At 44.2% G+C, this 20089-nt stretch overlaps 1 protein-coding gene and 1 long non-coding RNA gene across 4 annotated transcripts; one reads left to right on the top strand and one right to left on the bottom strand.

Annotated features, from left to right (window-relative positions):
- The first annotated feature begins 1526 nt into the window (after positions 1 to 1526).
- On the top strand, positions 1527 to 4470 carry HOXB1 (homeobox B1). The gene is made up of 2 exons (XM_005301892.4): positions 1527 to 2271; positions 2997 to 4470. The coding sequence occupies exons 1-2, from the start codon at positions 1566 to 1568 to the stop codon at positions 3320 to 3322; spliced, it is 1032 nt and encodes a 343-aa protein (XP_005301949.2). The 5' UTR covers positions 1527 to 1565; the 3' UTR covers positions 3323 to 4470.
- LOC122172609 (uncharacterized) lies at positions 3937 to 18801 on the bottom strand. Of its 3 annotated transcripts, XR_006173060.2 has the most exons (3): positions 18683 to 18801; positions 5922 to 6111; positions 3937 to 4689 (listed from the first exon to the last, which is right to left on the bottom strand). It is a non-coding gene; the product is annotated as an uncharacterized LOC122172609 (long non-coding RNA). The 3 variants fall into 3 exon arrangements; XR_010594846.1 differs by having other exon boundaries at positions 3937 to 6111; XR_010594847.1 differs by lacking the exon at positions 18683 to 18801 and adding an exon at positions 7443 to 7671 and having other exon boundaries at positions 3937 to 6111.
- Between the last annotated feature and the right edge of the window lie 1288 nt (positions 18802 to 20089).

The following is a 20089-nucleotide window of genomic DNA, read 5'->3' as shown; positions in this document are numbered from 1 at the left end:
TCCTCTCCCTCCTCACCCCCCGCCCCAACCCCCAAATAAGTACTATATAATATAGAAAACCACTCCTGGCTTTAAATTAAAAACGCATTTCATTTACAAAAAGAATCACGTGTTAATTGTCTTGGGTTTTGATCATTAGTTTGCGTATGTGTTATTCAAAAGTAGGATGTTCTAAATACCACAGAACACGTGTAACTCAAAGAATCTGCCTAACTGATACCTTATGATGAATAATATTCACGAACAGAAATCAGGTGATGTAGGAAACTTTTTCATAAGCTCTTTAGTTAATCAGGAGAATTGTAACTAGCTAAAACATTCAATTGATCTTTGCAAGCTTTAAAGGAAAAGGGACCCTGCTCTGGTCACATCTATCCCTGTTTCTTAACAAAAGTGTCCCTGTTTTCAAAAGTGTTGCATCAGCCAAACCTCTGGACTAAAGAACTTGTATATATGTCTTAAAGTGAACTTTTGGCCTAAAAAACTCCTGATGCTTCTTAAGGGCTGAGTAACCAGTAAATATCCTGACAAGTAACAAATGACTGTGGGCGTCATATTGTTAGATGCTCTTGTCTCCCATGTGCTAACAAGTAAATAAATGTTGCCTACCTCTGTTTCCATTATATTAACAGTGGAGTGGTAAGTCTGACTTCAGTTTCCTTCTCTTTGTACCTACCCACAATTTGGACGGTGCCACAAGAAGACCTTGATATAATAAATCAATCAGAAACAGACCAAATTATGTTTGTAACTGAAAAAAAAAATCAGCTTAAAATCCTGGCATTTATTAAACGCTTTCAAAAGAAACTTCTCGTGTTCTATGATTAAATAGATAGATATTTTCAATTCCAGTCTTCATTTTACTATACTGTGTACTGTGGTGTTTCTCCAACAAAGACATTCTGTCTTTCAAAGTTTATTTCATCCTCTCATTAGAATATTGATTTAATTAAATAGCTTTTACCCCCACTGGTTCTAGACACAAAGCTAGGGTAGTAAGATGAAAGTACAGATGGGTTTGGTTTGATTTTTTAGCCTTTTCATCCAAGCAAACTCCAAACACGTTCGTGCCACTTTGCTGAGAAAGTTTTAAAAGGAAGAAAAGAGCAGATGTATAGTTGAAAAAGTAGTGAAACCTCCCTACCTCTGTCTCGGTCTGTCTCTGTCTCAGATGGAACTGGGGTTGGGGAAAAAAACCTTCTATTTGGGGAAAAAAGTTCTGATGAAGTTGGTCACATCTTATAATTTGGGGGCCCTTTTAACACTTAAAACAGTCTTGAATAATTCTAACTCTCTGCTCCCCCCCCCAACACACACTCCCTTCTCTCTTTTAAAGTCTTTGAGGAAAGATTTTGACATATACGTGTTGTTATCAGATTGATGGGCAGGGTTTGATTGAAGTTCCTTTGTCATGCAAATGCCAGGGGCTTGATGGATGAGCGCAGATATCTGACAAACTTCAGGAGGTCTTTGCTCATTGGATTCGTGGCGGACCACGTGGTCCCACCCCCCACCCCACAACCCCCCCTTTCGGAAGGCTCTGGGGGTTCGAAGGCTAGCGATCCATGGATGGAAGTTTTACAGCTTTGACATACTATCTAAAGGTTGTAGGGCAGGCGAAATCCCCCCAAAACAGGTTGACCCTCCTCCATCACTGGCAGATGGACAATACTAGGATGAACTCCTTCTTAGAGTATGCAATTTGTAACCGTGGGACGAGCGCCTACTCACCCAAGGGCTACCATCATTTAGAGCAAGGGACAACCTCCTTTCCTGCTTGCTCAGGTACACCCACCAGTGACAGTTATAATGGAGACGGACGCTTTGTAGTAGCAGGGAGTGCTACCGTGCCAAGCCATCCTACTCAGCCGAACCCAAGCTACCATCACCCCCACCCTTCAGGGCTTGGCCTCCCCTTCTCGGGCTCTGCATCAGCAGGGTACCCGCCCCAAGCCTGCAACCCCAACTACGGGCATCACCAGTTCTACCTCAGCCAGCAGGAAACGGATGGCGTGTATTTCCAATCACCAGGGTACTCTGCCCCCGCTGGATCTAACCTCAGCTCTGGGTCAGACGGCTACTGCCCCGCCGTGTCAGGGTCTGGACAGTACCAACACCACCCCTATGGCCAGGAGCAGCCAGGCTACTTGCAGGGGGCTTACAGCCACCTTTCGTCTGCTTTAAACGAGGACAAAGATCACGCCTGCCCCACCGCCAGCCTCACACAGACCTTCGACTGGATGAAAGTGAAAAGGAATCCTCCCAAAACAGGTGAGTTTGACAACTCGGCGATCGTTTTATTTTAAAGTTGTGTGTGTATGTGTGGTGTGTGGAGAGAGAGAGGTGGGGGAAGAAATCTTTTGTGGGTTGGCTATGGGAGAGAGCTTGTCCCCCTCCCAAGTCACAAGGACGGAGCTCAAGGGAGAATGGAACAGATCAACATCATGGCTGCAGTAGAGGTAGACAGAGGTCCTGAGAGCTGCGCCTTCTACTGTAGTGATGTAGGGCCGCTGAATTTCTGTGCTAGGCCCAGAGCGATTTAAATCTTGCCTTAAGGAGGGAATGATCGTGGCTTCCGGCCCCTCCAAATCTTCCCCTTCCACTCCCCTATTGTTCAACTTCCTTCCCTAGAACCCCCGTAAATCCCAACCTCCCTCCCCCAGCTTGACAGTTCCATGAAAGTTTCCAGCGAACTGAGAGAACCGTGACTTGCAAAAGCGGACTATTTGGAAGGGAGCAGGTGAGCTGTTCCTCTCAGAAGGGAGGCTTCCGGTGCTGGAGGGACCCGTGCAGGTACAGAGAGCGCTCGGGCCCTGCAGTGGATGGAGCTAAGGGCGAGAAACTGGGCCCGGATGCTGAAGTGGTGAGTGTGGCTGGGTGATGGATGGCTGGAGAGAGAGCGGGAGAGGGCCTCGCTTATCATGCGTCCGCCCTCCCCACTGCTTTAACGCGTTACGCTTTGCTGCTGCTTCCTGTGTGTGTTTGCTCATTAACAGCTAAAGTGGCTGAATATGGACTGGTCGGGCCGCCCAACGCCATCCGGACCAACTTCACCACCAAGCAGCTGACAGAGCTGGAGAAGGAGTTTCACTTTAATAAGTACCTCACCCGGGCCAGGCGAGTGGAAATCGCCGCCACCTTGGAACTCAACGAAACCCAGGTGAAGATCTGGTTCCAGAACCGGAGGATGAAGCAGAAAAAGCGGGAGAAGGAAGGCCTGGCCCCCGCTCCTGCCCCCAGGGCTGCTAAGGAAGTGAGCGAAGCCTCGGACCAGTCCAATTTCACCTCACCTGAGGCCTCTCCCAACTCGGTTTCCTCCTGAAACGGTCCCTTCAAGGCGCAGGAAGGATAAGGCCATCTCCCTGCAAACTAAGCCAAGGCACGCAGCTGGAGGCACGCATACCCAGCCCATACACACTCCACACTTTCCTACACACACTCCAGGCTGGCCCACACCCCACTCCACTGACTGGTGCCCCGTTGCCGGAGTTGTGATGGTTACACCCCTGCTTGCATTTCTCTGTCCTTCGCTCTGATTTTATGAGCCCGTCCCGTAGGAATAGTTCACTCCAAAAAGGAGGGGCTGGCTGTGTTTTTATCCTACTTTCCCGGCAAGACCCATTTGTCTCAGGGACGTTTCCACCCCAAGTTTGGGGATTGCACTTTCAACCAGAGAAACTTTGGAAACGAATTTAATTATTTCCATTCCAAAAAAAAAAAAACAAAAAAAACACACCCCACAATGTGCACAATGACTTTAGGCTGTAAGAATTCGTTGCTTGATGTAATTTTTTTTCCCCCGTGTCCTTTCTTCCCACAGGATTGTAAAAAGTGTTTTCCCCACCCCCACTTTTAAACTTTGTATATCTTGGAGTGAGACTTGCCCTATTAATAAGCCAGAGGCCTTTGAGAAAAGAACACAACAACCCTTTCCCCTCGTTTTGCACTATCGCGGCTTTCCATGGTGTTTAAATGCTTCGTGTTTTTTTTATTATTATTATTTGAATGTAGTTTGGATGCTGCCAGCCACACACACAAAATAATGTAGGAAAAGTTTGACCTCCGGGTACTTTTGGGGGGTGATTTTGCTAGCGAGTGTGCCATGCTTCGCGGAACCAGGCTGCAGAGTGGAACCTTGGAAGATATTGGATCGTTCAGTCACATTGCTGGATTCAAATGATATTTATTGTCTATTGTGTTAGCCTTAACTCTTAAAGGAAAGTAGCACCCCCCCCCCTTTCTCTGAGCCCGAGCGAAATTCTATTTAACAATGGAAAATACAGTGTAATTATTCCCCTCCCCCCAAAAAACAAACTTTTGCATAGAGCAACATTAAGAACGTGGAGTTTGTGGTTTTGTTTCGTTTTAAGGAGAAAATTACATCGAACAAAAGCTTATCGGGATTTCCCCTCCCCCCTTCTGTATTTTGACATGAAACTACCTCATTCTAATAAAGTTTAATTTTTCAGAGTCGAGTCCTCGTGATTGTTAGTTACCTGGAAATATCTTTCGCCCAATCAGTGGGCTGAGTGTGATGGGACGGGGAGGAGAAGGGTGGAAGGTTTCCTAACGCCGCTGAATCTTTCCAACGACTGGCCCGATCCTGCTTCGGTTTTAGATCAAATGGCAAATCTCCCCTTGGCTTCGACAGATGCAGGGTCGGGCCCCGTAGACACCCTTTTACCGCGTCTAAGGGCAAAAGTTAAAGCGAGTGTATTGGGAACCTGCAAAGCGGATCGCTTAACTTCAAGTGGAGGCGTTTGGCATCAAGCAATCAGTTTCTCCTCTGGTCACTTAGAACTAGCGATTAAAAAAAACAAACCACGTATTTAATCAGTGAACGATCTCTAAAATGAATAGGAATGTCTCTCTCTCTCTCTCTCTCTCACACACACACACACACACACACACACACACACACACACACACACACACACACACACACACACACTAATTGAAGCATACACATTTCAAGAATTATACGGTACCCATGTTCTTGAAACAGAAGCACCGACTGGAATTAACAGTGTGTGTGTGGTGGGGGGAGGGATATTTAAATAAAGAGGGTTTCTGTATGATTGAAAACATGCTTTAAAGCGAATCCACTGGCTTTAGAAGTAAAGTCAAGAGGGGTATTTTCCCCTTCCCCCGCACGCCCCCAAATGGGGACACCGATCGAGGAATGATTGCTCCCCAAATGAAAAGCAGTAACAGTTACTCCATCACCTTTGGGGGCTAGATCCTGATTCCACAAGGCGATGACACATCTCCCGTTGACTTCACTGGGCGCAGGATCGGACACTTTATTCTATAATCTTAATATTTCTGGAGGGTCAGAGGTTGGGTGGGGGAGGGGGAAGAGGACCTTTAGCTCTGACCTTTTTACCTCGAAACGCCTCTGGGATTTCTAAACAAGTAAACAGAGAGACTGCCAGGAGAATCTATTGTCCTGGGAAATTTGCAAACCCTCTTTTTTTGGAGGGGGGGGGAGAGAGGTAAGCAACTTACCAAAGTACCTGTTGTAAATTAAATGTATGGATTTGCCTATATCGATGTCTTAAACGCTGCTCAATGCTGTTTTAAGGAACTGGGCCCAAATCATCGGAGGGTTAAGAGGAAACTTCCCCAGGCAGTGTAACCACCCTCGTCTCCCCTTTCTATTCGGGATCGTGGGGAATACAGCTTTTATGGGCTTTAAAAAAAGTTTTCGGAGGTGCAGTTAGTCTAGGGACAGGGCTGGGAAAGGAATACACTAGCTTAAAAGAGAAGGCTTTTTGCTAAAATTAATAACTTGCATATCATCTCCTTTGACAGGAGAAAGAACGCTGAAAGAAAGAAAGAAAAGAAAACTGGATGCTTTGATAACCCATTTGACTGAAGGAAACTTTCTTTGAAAGTGTCCCGTTAAGGCCGGGTCTTACTCGTCTAACGTTCCGGCATTTCCACCAGAGAGAAGTCTCGTGTCTCTTGCATCTGTTTCGAATCGAAGATGTAATGGAGTGAGTCCCATTTGCCCACAAGGCTGACAGGTGAGAATGGACGTTAGCCGTTCCCACTGGATCAGAGTTGGGCGAGCTCGGGGTCCTGTCCAGGACGGGAAGGCCGATGGAGCTGAGCAGAAAGGACAGGAGGTTACTGATATGTCAGGATGTCGGGCACTACAAAAGCATAGAAAACTCGCATTTAAAACTCAAAGGCAGACCCCGGAAGAGGCCGCAGCGCCTGTGTTGATGTGCCCTTACATATGTAAACCCCTTCCGACCTATTCCCATTTATAAGAGGGTTCGTTTCATCTCCCCCATCCCCTCAATTTCGTCCTTCATTCTCACAGTGGCTTTTAAAAAAATCACCACATACTTTCTTTCGCCCCCCCCCCCCCGATTTCTCACACTTCCTCTTGTTTTTCTGGAAGTTAACAGACAGAAACTCATGGCTGTGAACTAGAAAACATCGCAAAAATACTAGCTTGGTGAATTAGTAGGTTGAAAGAAAGAGTCTCTGTATCATATATATATATATATACACACACATACACACACGCATATATGTGTACATGCTATTATATATATTAAATTACATACATCTCATAACTACATGTTTATAGATAAACACACATGTAACATTGCATGTATATCTATACATCTATATGTATGGATTTATCTTATCTGTATTTATACATACATGTATGTGTATAGTTGTATTAGATATATGTGTATGTATATCATAGAATCATAGAATCATAGATTATAGGACTGGAAGGGACCTCGAGAGGTCATCGAGTCCAGTCCCCTGCCCGCATGGCAGGACCAAATACTGTCTAGACCATCCCTGATAGACATTTATCTAACCTACTCTTAAATATCTCCAGAGACGGAGATTCCACAGATTGACAGATATACAAAGATATGTATCTATCTATATATACACTCACATATCTCACATCTATCTCTGGAGCATCTCGTATGATATTTGTCGTGAGCAGGAAAATCACTCCAATGTCAATGCAAACATATATATGTAACATATAAGCACACGCATCTATCTGTCTGTCTATCCACGTAATGGAGATTTATTCTTTTAATATCCCAAAGGAAGAGGACATTTCCCAGTTTAGAAATTCTTGTAAATTATTTATGACAATAGCCTTGTTTGAGATACGTCTCTTCTGCGCGAGGAGGAGATGTTAGGCCAGGATATTGAACAGACGCCTGTCTTCTAGCCATGCTCACAGATAACAGAGCTGGAGAGAAGGCCAGGAGTCCTGGCCCTTCTTGGCAGATATTTCAGGGCCATGTGTTCCTTACCCCTTGGTGTGAAATTTTTCTTCTCTCCCTAAAGCGTTTGTTCTCACAAGATGAGGCCTTTTGATCTCAGAAGAGCACATTCTATTACAAAAGAAAGAAAGAAAGAAGAAAAGAAAAGAAACCAGAAGATTTTCTTACTTTCAACTCCATTTTGCTCTGTTATTAACTTTCTCCCCAGAGCTGATCGGGGCTGGAGGTGTGAAAGCCCTCTGAAGCTCACCCCGCTGCCTGGGGAAACGACTTAATAACAGTACCGTGGGACTGGAAAGAGAAATCTCTTTCCTAATGCAAGGCCTCTGATGCCCTTAAAATAGAAGATGAAAGTTGTGAGCAGTTCCATGTTTATCCAGCTCTCATATTTCACACAGCAAAAACAAACGGGGAGGGGGGGTTTGCAGCGAGAAGGAACACAATTTCTTTCTTTGCAAAGAGGGCTTTTTCATTATTTCCCGAAGCAAATCAGAGTTGATCTCTTGTTGAATTTCACTTTGTGTAAGTGATTCAGCAAGGAGCCCATCCCTAAGAATGTGAGTAATCATCCTTATTCAGCAAAGCACTTAAGCATGTGCTTAATTAAACTTGAAGTAGGCCACTGAAGTCAATGGACTGCCCAGGTTGTTACAGTTAACTCTGTGCTTTGGTAAATAAGGGTGGACTTACATGATCATCGAGTCAAGGTGGGTGAGGTAATAACTTTTATTGGACCAACTTCAGCTGGTGAGAGAGAAGCTTTGGCACTTACACAGAGCTCTTCTTCAGGTCTGGGAAACTAACTAACTCTCTAATATCCTGGGACCAACAGAGCTACCACAACACTGCCTACCTGCTCAAAGGTAAGCATCTGCTTAAGTGCTTTGCTGAACTGAGGCCTACAGCAGCCCACTTATTTTTTCTTAATACTTTTAATACAAACAGGTTCAAGTCAGTGCTTCTATATCATGATGCCAACTTTTCCCAATGTAGCGCGAAACATTTCCCAAATCTGGTGAAAAATTCCCAGATAAAGTTTTTCCCCAGTGCTTCTATATCCTGGGAAATTTCCCCACAATCTGGGAATTTGTGAGTAAAATGTTTCAACTTGGGAAATTGGGGAATCTTCATTCAAAACATTTTACTCACAAATTCCCAGATTGTGGGGAAATTTCCCAGGATATAGAAGCACTGGTTCAAGTCACACTAAGAAAATAATACACGATATGGTGGCGCTAGGTGAGACCAGTTTGAAGGAATGGTGCCACCATCCCCATTTCCCCAGACTTTGATTGTGAGCCAAATTCTGATACTCTCACTCGTGTTGGGCAGTATCTTAGGACTAGGTGCTGGAGTAAACTGGGCTCCCTGAAGGGGGGCTGGAACAATTTTTATAGTGGGGGTGCTGAGAGCCATTGAACCAAACTGTAAACTCTGTATATAATGAAAACCACTTCAAGCCCTGGGGTCTGGCAGCCCCCACAGCACCCCCAGTTCCAGCACCGATGGCTCCCTGCAGGCTCACTGGTGTACTGGAGCAGATCTTTTTGCAAAATCCAGCCCCATGTCCACCAGTAGTCTCATATCCTTCAGTAAGATGCTATTCAGTGTAAAGGTATCAGGTACCTGTAAATCAATGAATAAACAAGTTGTGTTCTGATTGGGCCTAGGGACTGCAATCAAAGATTGCCCTTTGTGCTAGGTGCTGTACACATATAACGAAAAAGATGGTCCCTGCCCTCAAGGGGTTTACAGTCTCACTTGTGGTCAAACATGCAGGACAGGGGCCTTGGCACTTATGTCATAATCCCTGGGTGTAAGTTTGGGGGGGCCTCTTGATCGGCAGTCAAATGCTCTATTACTGCTCCCTTACCATATTTAAAGTGAAATGACCACGCTTCAGTGACCCCTACCAGCTCCTTAGCCTTCCCCACCCAAAAAGAAAACAAAACAAAAAAGCCCGACAGCTGATCATTTTCAAGGTTGCTTCACTCTTTGAAGCAGGTGAGATGGAGCCTGGGGAGTCGGCTCAGGAGGAGGGGACACAACTGAAGTATACAAAACGTCCCCTTACTCTTCAGAGGCCTCACCTATCCTTTCAGTTTACATGGTCTGACAGCTTCATTTCAACCCCAGCCTTCACATGGACTTGTTCAATATTTACTCAGGCTGATAGGTTTGCCCAGAGCTTGCCTCCATCAGCCTTGCCCTGCCGGCTCCCCTTCCCCTCAGGCCCAGGTTCACAGAAAGTTCAGCCTGAAATGAATTTACCAAAGGATGGGCCCAGGCTGTCCTGAGGACCAGAGATGAGGTCAAGCCTGGGTCTCTGTGCCCCACTAGAGCCTTGCAAGGCCCAGCACTCAGCACTCCAGGCAAGAGGTCTGCTTTGAAAAATTATTTCGGGTTAAAAAAGAAAAGCACTGGCTGGTAAGAAGAGAACACCAAGCATAGCCGGGGTTGGCTTTCAGTGCACAGAGCAGAGGTCAAGCCTTCAGGGAAGGCGAGAATAGTTCACGAACATTAACCATGCCTGGAAGTCGGTATGATACAGGAGGTGTAATCTTGCAAACTTAATAAAACATATCTATTTCTGTGGGAGGAAAAGGGGATTTTTTTTTTTTAAACTTAAAACCAGAGTTGATTTCAAGCAGAATATGTTCTGATGGAAGCAGCGAAAGGTAATATAACTTTGTGTCATGACAAATTTCAACCCTGGTCAAATTTTTTTTTAAACTTTTGGTATGAAGAAACGTTCTGGACAACAAATCAAACTTGGTGGGTATAAAAATAAAAAAAAAGATAGGAGGAGCATTTCTGGACTGTTCAGAACTTCATGGCTTTGTGGGGCCAAATTTTCCAAAGAGCTCAAGTGTCAAATTTTCAAAAGTACCTAAGCCCATGCCTCACTAACTGGGGTCCCTCTACTGGGGTTGGAGGCTCACTCCCAGGTGCAGAAGTAGGGTGACCAGATGTCTCAATTTTTAGAGGGACAGTTCTGATTTTTCAGGCTTTTTCTTATTTTTTTCTTATTACCATCCACCCCCATCCCGATTTTTCACACTTGCTGTCTGGTCACCCTCTGCAGAAGAGACATACCCTTGGGATCCTATTTTCAAAAGTCACTTAGGCTTCTTAGGAGCCTAAGTCCTTTTGACCTGGAAGGATAGTGAGGAGCCTAGATGCCTGAGCTAATTTTGAGAATGGGACTTAGATGCTTTTGAAAATTTTTAACACCAGGCCAGATTTTCAAAAAAAGCCGCTTGCATGGTGACACGTGGGGCTAGATTTTCAAAAGACCTGAGCACCCAGCATCCTGAGCTGTTTTGAAAATGTGGCTACTCACGTTGAGGCTTCAATGGGGTCAGTGTATGTAGAAATAATAAAGGTTAGACACTGGTGCTAAGATGAACTTCGGATCATACCCATCTTGGAAGTCGGGAATTCACTCAGAACATTTATTCCACAAGAGAGATCCATCTAAGGGGGTGTGGGGTGGAAGAAGAGGAAAAAAATAAAATAAAGCAACAACACACCCACACACACACACACACACTGACCACTGTGAGGCCATTAGCCCCTCTCCCCTCCCCCGCAAAAGAGAGAAAAGTTGCTATTGGATTCCACTACTGGACCCTTCCATTAATCTGATGCCAATTAAGAGGACAAAGTAGAGAGACTGGAAACAATTTGCCCTGGAACTGAGGTTTGGGTGATGCTGAGATTGTTGCTGTGTGTGTCTTTTTGAGGGCTCTGCTTTTCAACTGGAAAGTTTTACAGTTGTTCTTGGTAGCTGGGTTGTGTTGGGGGGAGAACATGCCTGTTTTTTTGTGCTGCATACATTGCTGTGAAGGAGGGATGGGTTTTTTTTCCACCAAGAGCCTAATCCAAAATCTAATGAAGACTTGCCTTGACTTGAGTGGACAGTACACCAGAGGGGCAGTCACCTCTTGGGGCAAACTGAAGGTACAGCAGTAAATGTGGAGTTTAGATTTCTCTTTCCAGGGAGAAGGACAGACTTGGGCTATGCAATATTTCCACCATTTGCCTTGATCCATGATTCCTTTCCTTCAGTAGGTCTCACAGGTGTGTGTTGGGGGGCGTTTAAGGGACAGGGAGACACATCTATCCTGCTGCCCCCTCCAGCCTTCCCTTTTCAAGCTGATGCGGTGGATAAAACCAGCTTGTTTGGTGAACCTGGGCTTGGATTTGTTCATGTCAAATGGTCAAACACCCAGTTAGAAAGAAGTCACCAGCCAGTCCTGGTTGGAGGAAACTCTCTTGCTAACAGGTTTCAGAGTAGCAGCCGTCTTAGTCTGTAGCCGCAAAAAGAACAGGAGGACTTGTGGCACCTTAGAGACGAACACATTTATTTGAGCACAAGCTTTCGTGGGCTACAGCCTGTATGTGTATATATATCTCCTCAATAGATGTTCCATTCTATGCATCCGAAGAAGTGGGCTGTAGCCCACGAAAGCTTGTGCTCAAATACATTTGTTAGTCTCTAAGGTGCCACAAGTCCTCCTGTTCTCTTGCTAACAGCTTCTGGAAGGGAGATTTAACCAGGGCCATCTCACTTCGGCTCCTATAGATAAGAGTGGGGCCAACCTTTTAGAAGATTGGAGCGAGGGGGGAATATACGGAGAGGGATAGCTCAGTGGTTTGAGCATTGGCCTGCTAAACCCAGGGTTGTGAGTTCAATCCTTGAGGGGGCCACTTGGGAATCTGGGGCAAAATCAGTACTTGTTCCTGCTAGTGAAGGCAGGGGGCTGGACTCTATGACCTTTCAAGGTCCCTTCCAGTTCTAGGAGATAGGATATCTCCATTAATTTAGAACAGAGAAGGATAATCAGACAAGTGACTGCCTATTCCTACGTAGTCGCAAGGCCTTTCCTTCAAGCAGCAACACACCTATGGCACTTCTATCTTTTCCACACCTGAACAGACCATCTCCGGGGAGTGGACGCGAGTGTGTGTGGACGCGCAGCTCTATTTTAAACCTCCGGCTCCTTTCTTTAGGGCTGTCCGGTTCAATGAGATTACAGGCGAAGGGTTTTTAACGTCTCTTTGAACCGCACACACTAGGAAGGCGAAAGGCTTTAGATTCAAAAACGGCCATAAAGCTAATCCGAAGTGACTCCGCAGACTTGTTTATGGCTATGAAATCGCTGCGTTTCTGTTGGTTAAACACCTGGCTTGATGCATTTTGAGGGCAGAAATAGGGTCCCCATGTTTCCGAGGGGGTAGCCCGGTTAGTCTGTATCCAAAAATCCGCAATGTCCTACTCCGGCTCCTCTGTGTTTCCTTTCCCCGATTCATTAGCGGGTTCCTATAATCGCCAAGCGAGTCTTTCTCCCCTTCCAAATCCTCATTTGCCTCGAAATAATAAGAAAACACGAAGAAGAAACATTGAACAATCGAAAAGAAAGAACCGAAACTATCCATTAGAGAGATACAAAGCCGATGTTTTCTCTTTTAGACGCCCCGAATTAACCCCCCAAAATACCAATGAAAGGCTTCTTCCTCTTCAGTAAGAAACAAGAAGCTAAAATATAAAATCTTGCCTTTTTTATTTCGAAAATTTGGTTTTAGTTCGTTCCTTTGGTTAGCGAAGAGGTAAGGAGAAGAGTTTCCCTGAGAAGCTGTATGACTTTTATCCGTGGCAGGATCTTCTCCCTCAAACAGAAAGGGGGGTTACATCATTATTTATTAATGTGGCAGAAAGGGGGGCATATTCACCAATTTCAAGTTGCTATCGTATAATTGCTTTGATTCTCGATTGCTGTGCTAGAACAAGAAACATCCCAAACTACCCCCAAATATTAGTCAGTTTCTAAAGTTTGGTTTCCAGTTAATTCCTTTCTTAGCTTCTACACAATTAATGCGTCAAATCCCCAACGATTTATTATGTTCTGTAGTATACAACCTACTATCGCCCAAAACAAAAATCCTATTAATTTATTATAGACAAGGGTGGAAGGCAACTGTCTTATCAAATTCACGTTTGTTTTCCATGGAAAGACAGGATACTGGGCTGGACAGACCTTTGATCTGACCCAGTAGGGCCATTCTTATGTTCTTAGGACTGATCCGATATATTTAAATTCTGATGGCGGAATGGAAGACAAAGAAAATATTGTTCTCTAAATATTTGGTTTTTGGCTTTCCCAAAAAACAATTCTCCTGGATCCTTCTGATGAAAACATTTGCAGTCATTTGCAATTGGCGACCGCTTCCGAAGGCCGAACGAGTTTATGTGTGAACGAAGAAGTGTTTTAACAGGATGTTACAAGGGTCGAAACTCTTTTCAAGTTTGTTCTGTGTTTTTTTTGTTTTTTTTTTTTATTAAAGTAAAAGCCCTTTTCTAGGAAACAAAAAAGGTAATTTTACCAACAAATGAATAATAGTCATAAATAATAATAATAACTCAGTGACAAACACACGAATTGCATCCTTTTTCATATGAAAATGTGTCGGTTTATTAAATGTAATCATTTTGCTTCTGAACAGATTAGTCTAAAAATCCAACTTTTAAGTCCTGGTGAAGAAAGTTGGATATTTGAATCCCATAATACGGTGTCACAGAGTGGCTATTTACTCTGACTCCGCTGTTGCGAAGAATTTTAATTCTACACAATATGTTCTCAACACGTGATTTTTGTGTCTTCAAACTGCTCACATTCCTCTTCTGTTTCCAGGCTTGAACTGACCTTTTTAAGTGACAGGTGAACGTGGTTTGTCCAACCAGCTGTAAATAACTCATTCTTGAATGTAATTGGCATTAAATTATATGCCCAATTTTCAGTCCTTTTTATTTTTAAAAAGGAAAGAGAATTACGTGGCTTATATCTTGAAAAAAAATCTTCTCACCACTGAAATGGATGGTTTTTTTTTTTTCAGTCAAATTTTCCCCCCCGTCACTTTCCCCTTTAATTTATTATTTTATGCGATTTGACTGGGAAGATGATGTTATTTTTATCTATTAAAAATGGCCATGAGTTATTTCGTAATAAAAGATCAAAAGTCGTTGGGCCATTTGTCTTTCAGCGTTAGTTTTGGGAGGGGGGGGTGAACTTGTGAAGGAAGAGACATTTATTAGAATAATTTTCTGAGTTCCTTTTGTCCATTTTCTTTAGCGAAGGCTTTCCCCGGACCACCACACCCCCTTTCTATTTTATTATTTCTTTTATTATTAATATTTTTTAATTTATGGATTGGGCGAGGCTTCCCTGCGGTGGATAGGACTATGCCCGCAAATGAAAGCCCGGCTTTGATGAATGAAGAGCTGGGCTGTAAATCAGTCCCCAGTGATACAAATTATTTGAATATGCCTCGCGTATGATTTATCGCGATTTTATGAAGCAGCGAGCTACGGTGCAAGACTTGATTGTAGAGCTCGGTTGGCTTCAAGGATAAAGGAGCCTGGTAGGGGAAGGGTACACTACAAATCCAGAGAGTTCACACTGGTCGTCTTTGCTCGTTCCAATGAGGACACTCCCCTAGGCACATTTGCAGTCTAGTCTTGGGCTCTGTTTCTCCATCCAGAAAACAAATGTTTGGCGCAAAAATACAGTTTCCCTCCAAAGATGACAGATAAGGGGAAGAAGCCAGACAAAGGGTAAGGCAAGGCTATCTACCCCCTTTGCACAGGCATTACTTTTTAGCATATGTATAGACTAGAAGCTCCAAAAACCAGGGCCTCACCCTGCTAGGCACCTATAGCAAGGGGCATGTCCTCACTATTGGGTTAGCTTGAGGCAGAACTCCAGTGTTACCCATAACCCCATTCCTGTCCACACAGGAAAAATCTCTAGCCCAGGTTAGGTGGTACACCTCTACCTCGATATAACATTGTCCTCGGGAGCCAAAAAATCTTACCGCATTATAGGTGAAACCGTGTTATATCGAACTTGCGTTGATCCACTGGAGTGCTCAGCCCAGCCCAGCCCAGCCCACCCCAAGCACTGCTTTACTGCGTTATATCCAAATTCGTGTTATATCGGGTCCTGTTATATCGAGGTAGAGGTGTACTTCAAACTCCAGATAGCTGGCCCCTAAATGCCCCAGTTAGCACAACTCATCAGCTGCAAATCCAATTAGCTGGAGGGGTGTGTAACTGCTCTCCCTCAAACCAGGCTAATGTTACAGGCTGGGTACTTACTCCAGGCTAGTTTGATGCACTAGCCTTAACTGTTGCAGTAAAGACTAGCCCAAAAGGACACCCCTTGCCCCCAAACAAAGGACAACCTTAGATCTGTGTGTATTCCCATTGGTTTAAGAAGCAAAAGTTAAGCACATGGGTAAGTCTTTTCAGGCTCCGTGTCTGAGTATATGATAAGAGGCAACAGGTGGTTTCAGCATTCCAGGTGGGAGGGGAGCACTAGGCAATAGGGAGACGTTGGTAATTAAACTGATAAGAGGAAATACTCCCCCCCCCCAATGTGTAGACTGGGGAACTCACTGCCACAGGAAGTCATTGAGACCAAGAGCTTAGCAAGATTCACAGAGTGATCATATGTTGGTATGGAAAACAAGAGTTTCCAGTTATAAAAGTTTTTTTTTTAAGCACGTATTTGAAGGGAGATAAACCCTTATGTCAGGGTTTAAGCCAATCTCTAACTATGACAAGATCTTCATGGAATAACAGAGTATGCCACATCTGCCCATTGTATGGCTCCTTTCACCTTCCACTGAAGCTTCTGGTTCTGGTCACTGTCATAGACAGGATACTGGACAAGATGGACCATAGGTCTGATCCAGTCCGGCAGGTTCCTAGTGGTCTGAGAAACAACTAAAAGCAGCAAAGCTTTCTTTGTACTTCCAGATTGACAAGAAAGATTCAGGTGAATCATGGGCACAGGGGAGACATGATCAGAACTATGCAGAGAGACATGATGCTCCAGTGGCCATCTGGCTGGTAACCTGGTTGGCTACCAAGTGAGGAGTCAGGCTTGTTGGTTTAGTTTGTTTAAAAAGTTTTGTATAAAAAAGTCAGCACTGGTTTATTTCCGGTGATTTTAGAGAAATCTCCCCCTCTGTGGGCAGACCCCAATCTAATGTGGAAAAGAAATCTACTTCCAAAACAGCCAGATCCCCACACCTCCCGGAGTTACAGAGTTGGTCATAAATTTTGAACAAGGAAATAACCCAGAAAAAAACCCCAAACAAGACAAAACAACGACAAGAAGAAGGGAATGGGGGAAGAGGGAACATGTCTCAAATTGCCCTCCCTTGTTGGCTTAATAACCTATTTTGCCTGAGTTTCCAACTAGATTAAGGACCCAGTTCAAATCCCCATAGAGAGAGGCAGTGTGGCTAGTGCACTGGACTGGAACTCAGAAGACCTTGATTCTACCTTCAGTTTAGCTACTGACCTGTTATGTGACCTTGATTAAGTCACTTTCCCCTCTGTTTACCCTGTCTCGGTTGTATATATTAGACTGTAAGCTCTTTGGGGGCAGGGACTGTCTCTTACCATGTGCGTGTATAACACCCAGCGTAATGGGGCTTTGATCTTGGTTAGTGTCTCTAGCTGCTACTGTAATATAAATAACAACAACAGTCTTCTTGTTGCCTTCTGGGGGAGTTGGATCAGACCCTAATTGAAAGGGTTGGAGAGACAGTTTAAATGAGCCCTTCGCTACTTCCTCCACCAATCTTGGTCTATTTCCCAACATTTCCCTTTGCAGCTGACGAATATTATCAAGCCTTTAGCTCTGAGAATTCAGTGTTGGGAGATCTGGGTTCTATTTCTGCCAGAACCTGGGACTGGATGACAGGGCATGGCTCACCCAACCATTGCCCTGTTTTCTTCGTTCCCACTGAAACACCTGGCACTGTCTGCTATCGGAAGACAGGATACTGGGCTAGATGGACCATTGGTCTGACTCGGTGTGGCTGTTCTTATGTTCTCTTCCAGTGAATAAGCCCCATAATTTGTCTCTGCTTTCCCACCTGTAAAACGGTGAGGATAATATTTACCCTCCTTTGGCATCTTGAGATCTAGCGATGGAAAGAACCATGTATGTGACTGATTAATATTCCTCAGGTGCTTCTCATCAGATCTTGTTAATTTAATACTCTGATACTTGGGCTTTGGCAAGAGCTGTCCACCTGCTGTGTTAAGTATTGTCCAGTCCCATATGAAATACATCAAGTGAATTGTATTTACTGGTCTGTGAGTTTCTGTCATCAGCAACTGACATAAATTAATAGCACAATCCCAGCTATGAAGGGTATGGTTAGAACCTCATCTGGCCTGGTTAACTGTCTCTATGCCCCTAGTATGTTCATGTTCCAAATGAAATATACTGTATTAACTGCCTTTCATGGTCATCCGCTCACCACTGTGAGAAATATTCAAAGCAGCAGAGAACAGAGGAATTTGTCACTAAGCAAACTCATTTGTTAGGTGCAAAGTATCTACCTATCTACTTAACTGGGCTTATACTCCCTCTTCCCCATTACCACAGTAGCTGAACACCTAAGCAGTGTCAGTTTCACTTCGTCATCACAACAGCCTAGATTTTGGCTTTCTGCACAGCCTTGTAAACAGGAGTTTAAGATTCAAGTCGTGAGACTGGATCTGTGTCAGCCACTCAAATATGTGAACTTAATACTTTTTTCAGAGGTCAGCGGCATAGAGCTGAAGTCAATGGGGACCTTGCCTGTAGATTCAGAGCAGTATATCTCTGAATAGCTTTCCTCTTTTTCATTGAGTGACCGGAGGGTTTCGGAAAGGTGCCAGGCCTGGAGAATGAGCTGCTCTGTTTATTCATAAAAACAGGGAGTGGCAGTGAACACTTCTCCCACCCTGCCCTGCAATGTGCCTTCAGTTCCTGATTTCTAGGAGTGGGAGCATCAATGGTTCATTTGATCATTGGCCTTTCTGCCACATACTGCCAGTTTTTGGGACACAGATACACAACCCTAGTAACTGTCCGGAGACCTACCACGCTCATTTCATATAGGCCATCAAACAACCATAAGAAAAAGTTAACTTTCAGTCACCACCAGCTGGATTCAAGCAGGTAACCTAGCAATGAAAGTCTTCTTCCTATCATGCTATCCAGTTCTCTGAGACATCCCGTATCCCGCAGTATCTGATTTTTGGCCTCTTTCCTTCTGTTTTATGGCAATGCTAATACGTAATGAAAAAAACATTCCAACAGGAGTTTATTTTTAAACCTCCCAGATATGCGCTTTGTCTGGTAAATCCTAACAGGCAGAATGGATAGAGGTTCCTGTAAGCGTCTCTTAATATTACTGCAAAGAGGAATTTAATTAATAATAATAATTAATAATCACATGCAGAGGCTCCCAGGGAGATAAAAATTCTCCTTGATCCAGAGATAGTAAGGAATCAGCAGGGGCTGAAGATAAAAGGATCAGGGGAGAACAGAGGCAAATACCTTGGATAACAAGAACAGTGCATTTTTCACCTTTTCCATCACTTCCTTCTCATAGATATGTCCTCTGTCTCGCGATCATGGCGGTAAAGAAGCATCCTGTACAATATGTCCCAGAAATGCAATGCTTTAAGATGTGCAATAGCCCAAAGAAAGGCAGGGAGGGTGTGTTTCATAATGTTCCTAGGAGTCTCACCATCTTTCAATTTCTTATCAGTTTGGAAATACAAGGCATGAAGTCTCTACCACCACTGGGACCAAAAGGTTATCAGAGTGCAAATACCTGAGGCTGGAAAGACATGTTTGAGAAAGAACAGATAACATTTTAAACATATTTATAGTCCCCATCCTTTCCAGCTTCCATACCGATTTCACCTGAACTTTCACAAGCAACAGTGTGCTTATAATAGTCAAACTGATAAAAATGGTTTATCTCCGAGCAAGAGCTTTTGTTAGAAGGTGATAGCGGTAGGACTGGGGAGTCCTACCTCTAGATGCGATTTGGCTCCCTACAACACCTTCCATCCTAAGATTTCAAATACTTTTGCAAACATTAATTAACCAGCACAACAGCTCTGTGAAGTAGAGACTTTATTACACATGCTACAGATGGGGAAACTGAGGCAAACAGCTGGGAAAGTGACTTGCCCTTTGCCACACAGCGAGTCAGTGGCAGAATCAGAAAGAGAACACAGGAGTCATGGCTCCCAGAAATAACCACTAGACGATGTCACTTCTTAGCTAGATTTTTAGTTCACACTGTCCGTTTCCAAGGGGAATAGATCAGTCTAGATAAACCAGTTTCTAAAGGGAAGAGAGGACGTCCCGGTTTGTTAAATGTAAATGAAAACCAAAAAAGCTGGGAATAAGTTCACACTAGAATCAGGTACCAAATAGCAAAGGCTGGATTTTCCAGCGAGAACTCTGTCTAAATGACACTTTCCATCTAAGCTCCCACGGGTGGGAAATGGCTTGATATGAACAATTATTTGATTATGTCAATTAAAAAAGGCAAGTTTGCAAAGTCAAGGTGGCTTTGATATGAACATTTAGTAGAAGTTGGTGGGATTTTAGCCTGGTATTGGTCATGCCCGTCTATGGCAGATAATGGCACCCTCTGAAGTTAGGATTACAGAGCACAGGGCTCCAAAGATCTGCTCCCACTAGGTGTAAGCAGATCCCATCTCATGCCTCTCAAGAACAGGAAGGTGGCAAGCATAGACAGGCGGCAACTGTGTATTCAGCGTGCTGGCCACCTTGGGTCAGACTCTCAGCTAGTGCAAATGAAGCATAGCTTGATTTAATTGGAGATGCACTGATTGACACCAGCTGAGGACCTGGCCCATTGAGATGATGACCTATAACACCTACATGGTGCATGGAACTCTCTAACTTACCCTGGGAGCCAGG

Source organism: Chrysemys picta, chromosome 24, assembly GCF_011386835.1.
Source record: "Chrysemys picta bellii isolate R12L10 chromosome 24, ASM1138683v2, whole genome shotgun sequence".
Lineage (NCBI taxonomy): Eukaryota > Metazoa > Chordata > Testudines > Emydidae > Chrysemys > Chrysemys picta.
This window is presented reverse-complemented; position numbering and strand designations above follow the sequence as displayed.

Bases quoted from the DNA above. Each gene is read 5' to 3' on its own strand.
- HOXB1 (XM_005301892.4), top strand. From the start codon at position 1,566: ATGGATGGAAGTTTTACAGCTTTGACATACTATCTAAAGGTTGTAGGG. The intron at 2,272-2,996 runs GTGAGTTTGACA...GCTCATTAACAG, and splicing joins AAGGAATCCTCCCAAAACAG to CTAAAGTGGCTGAATATGGA.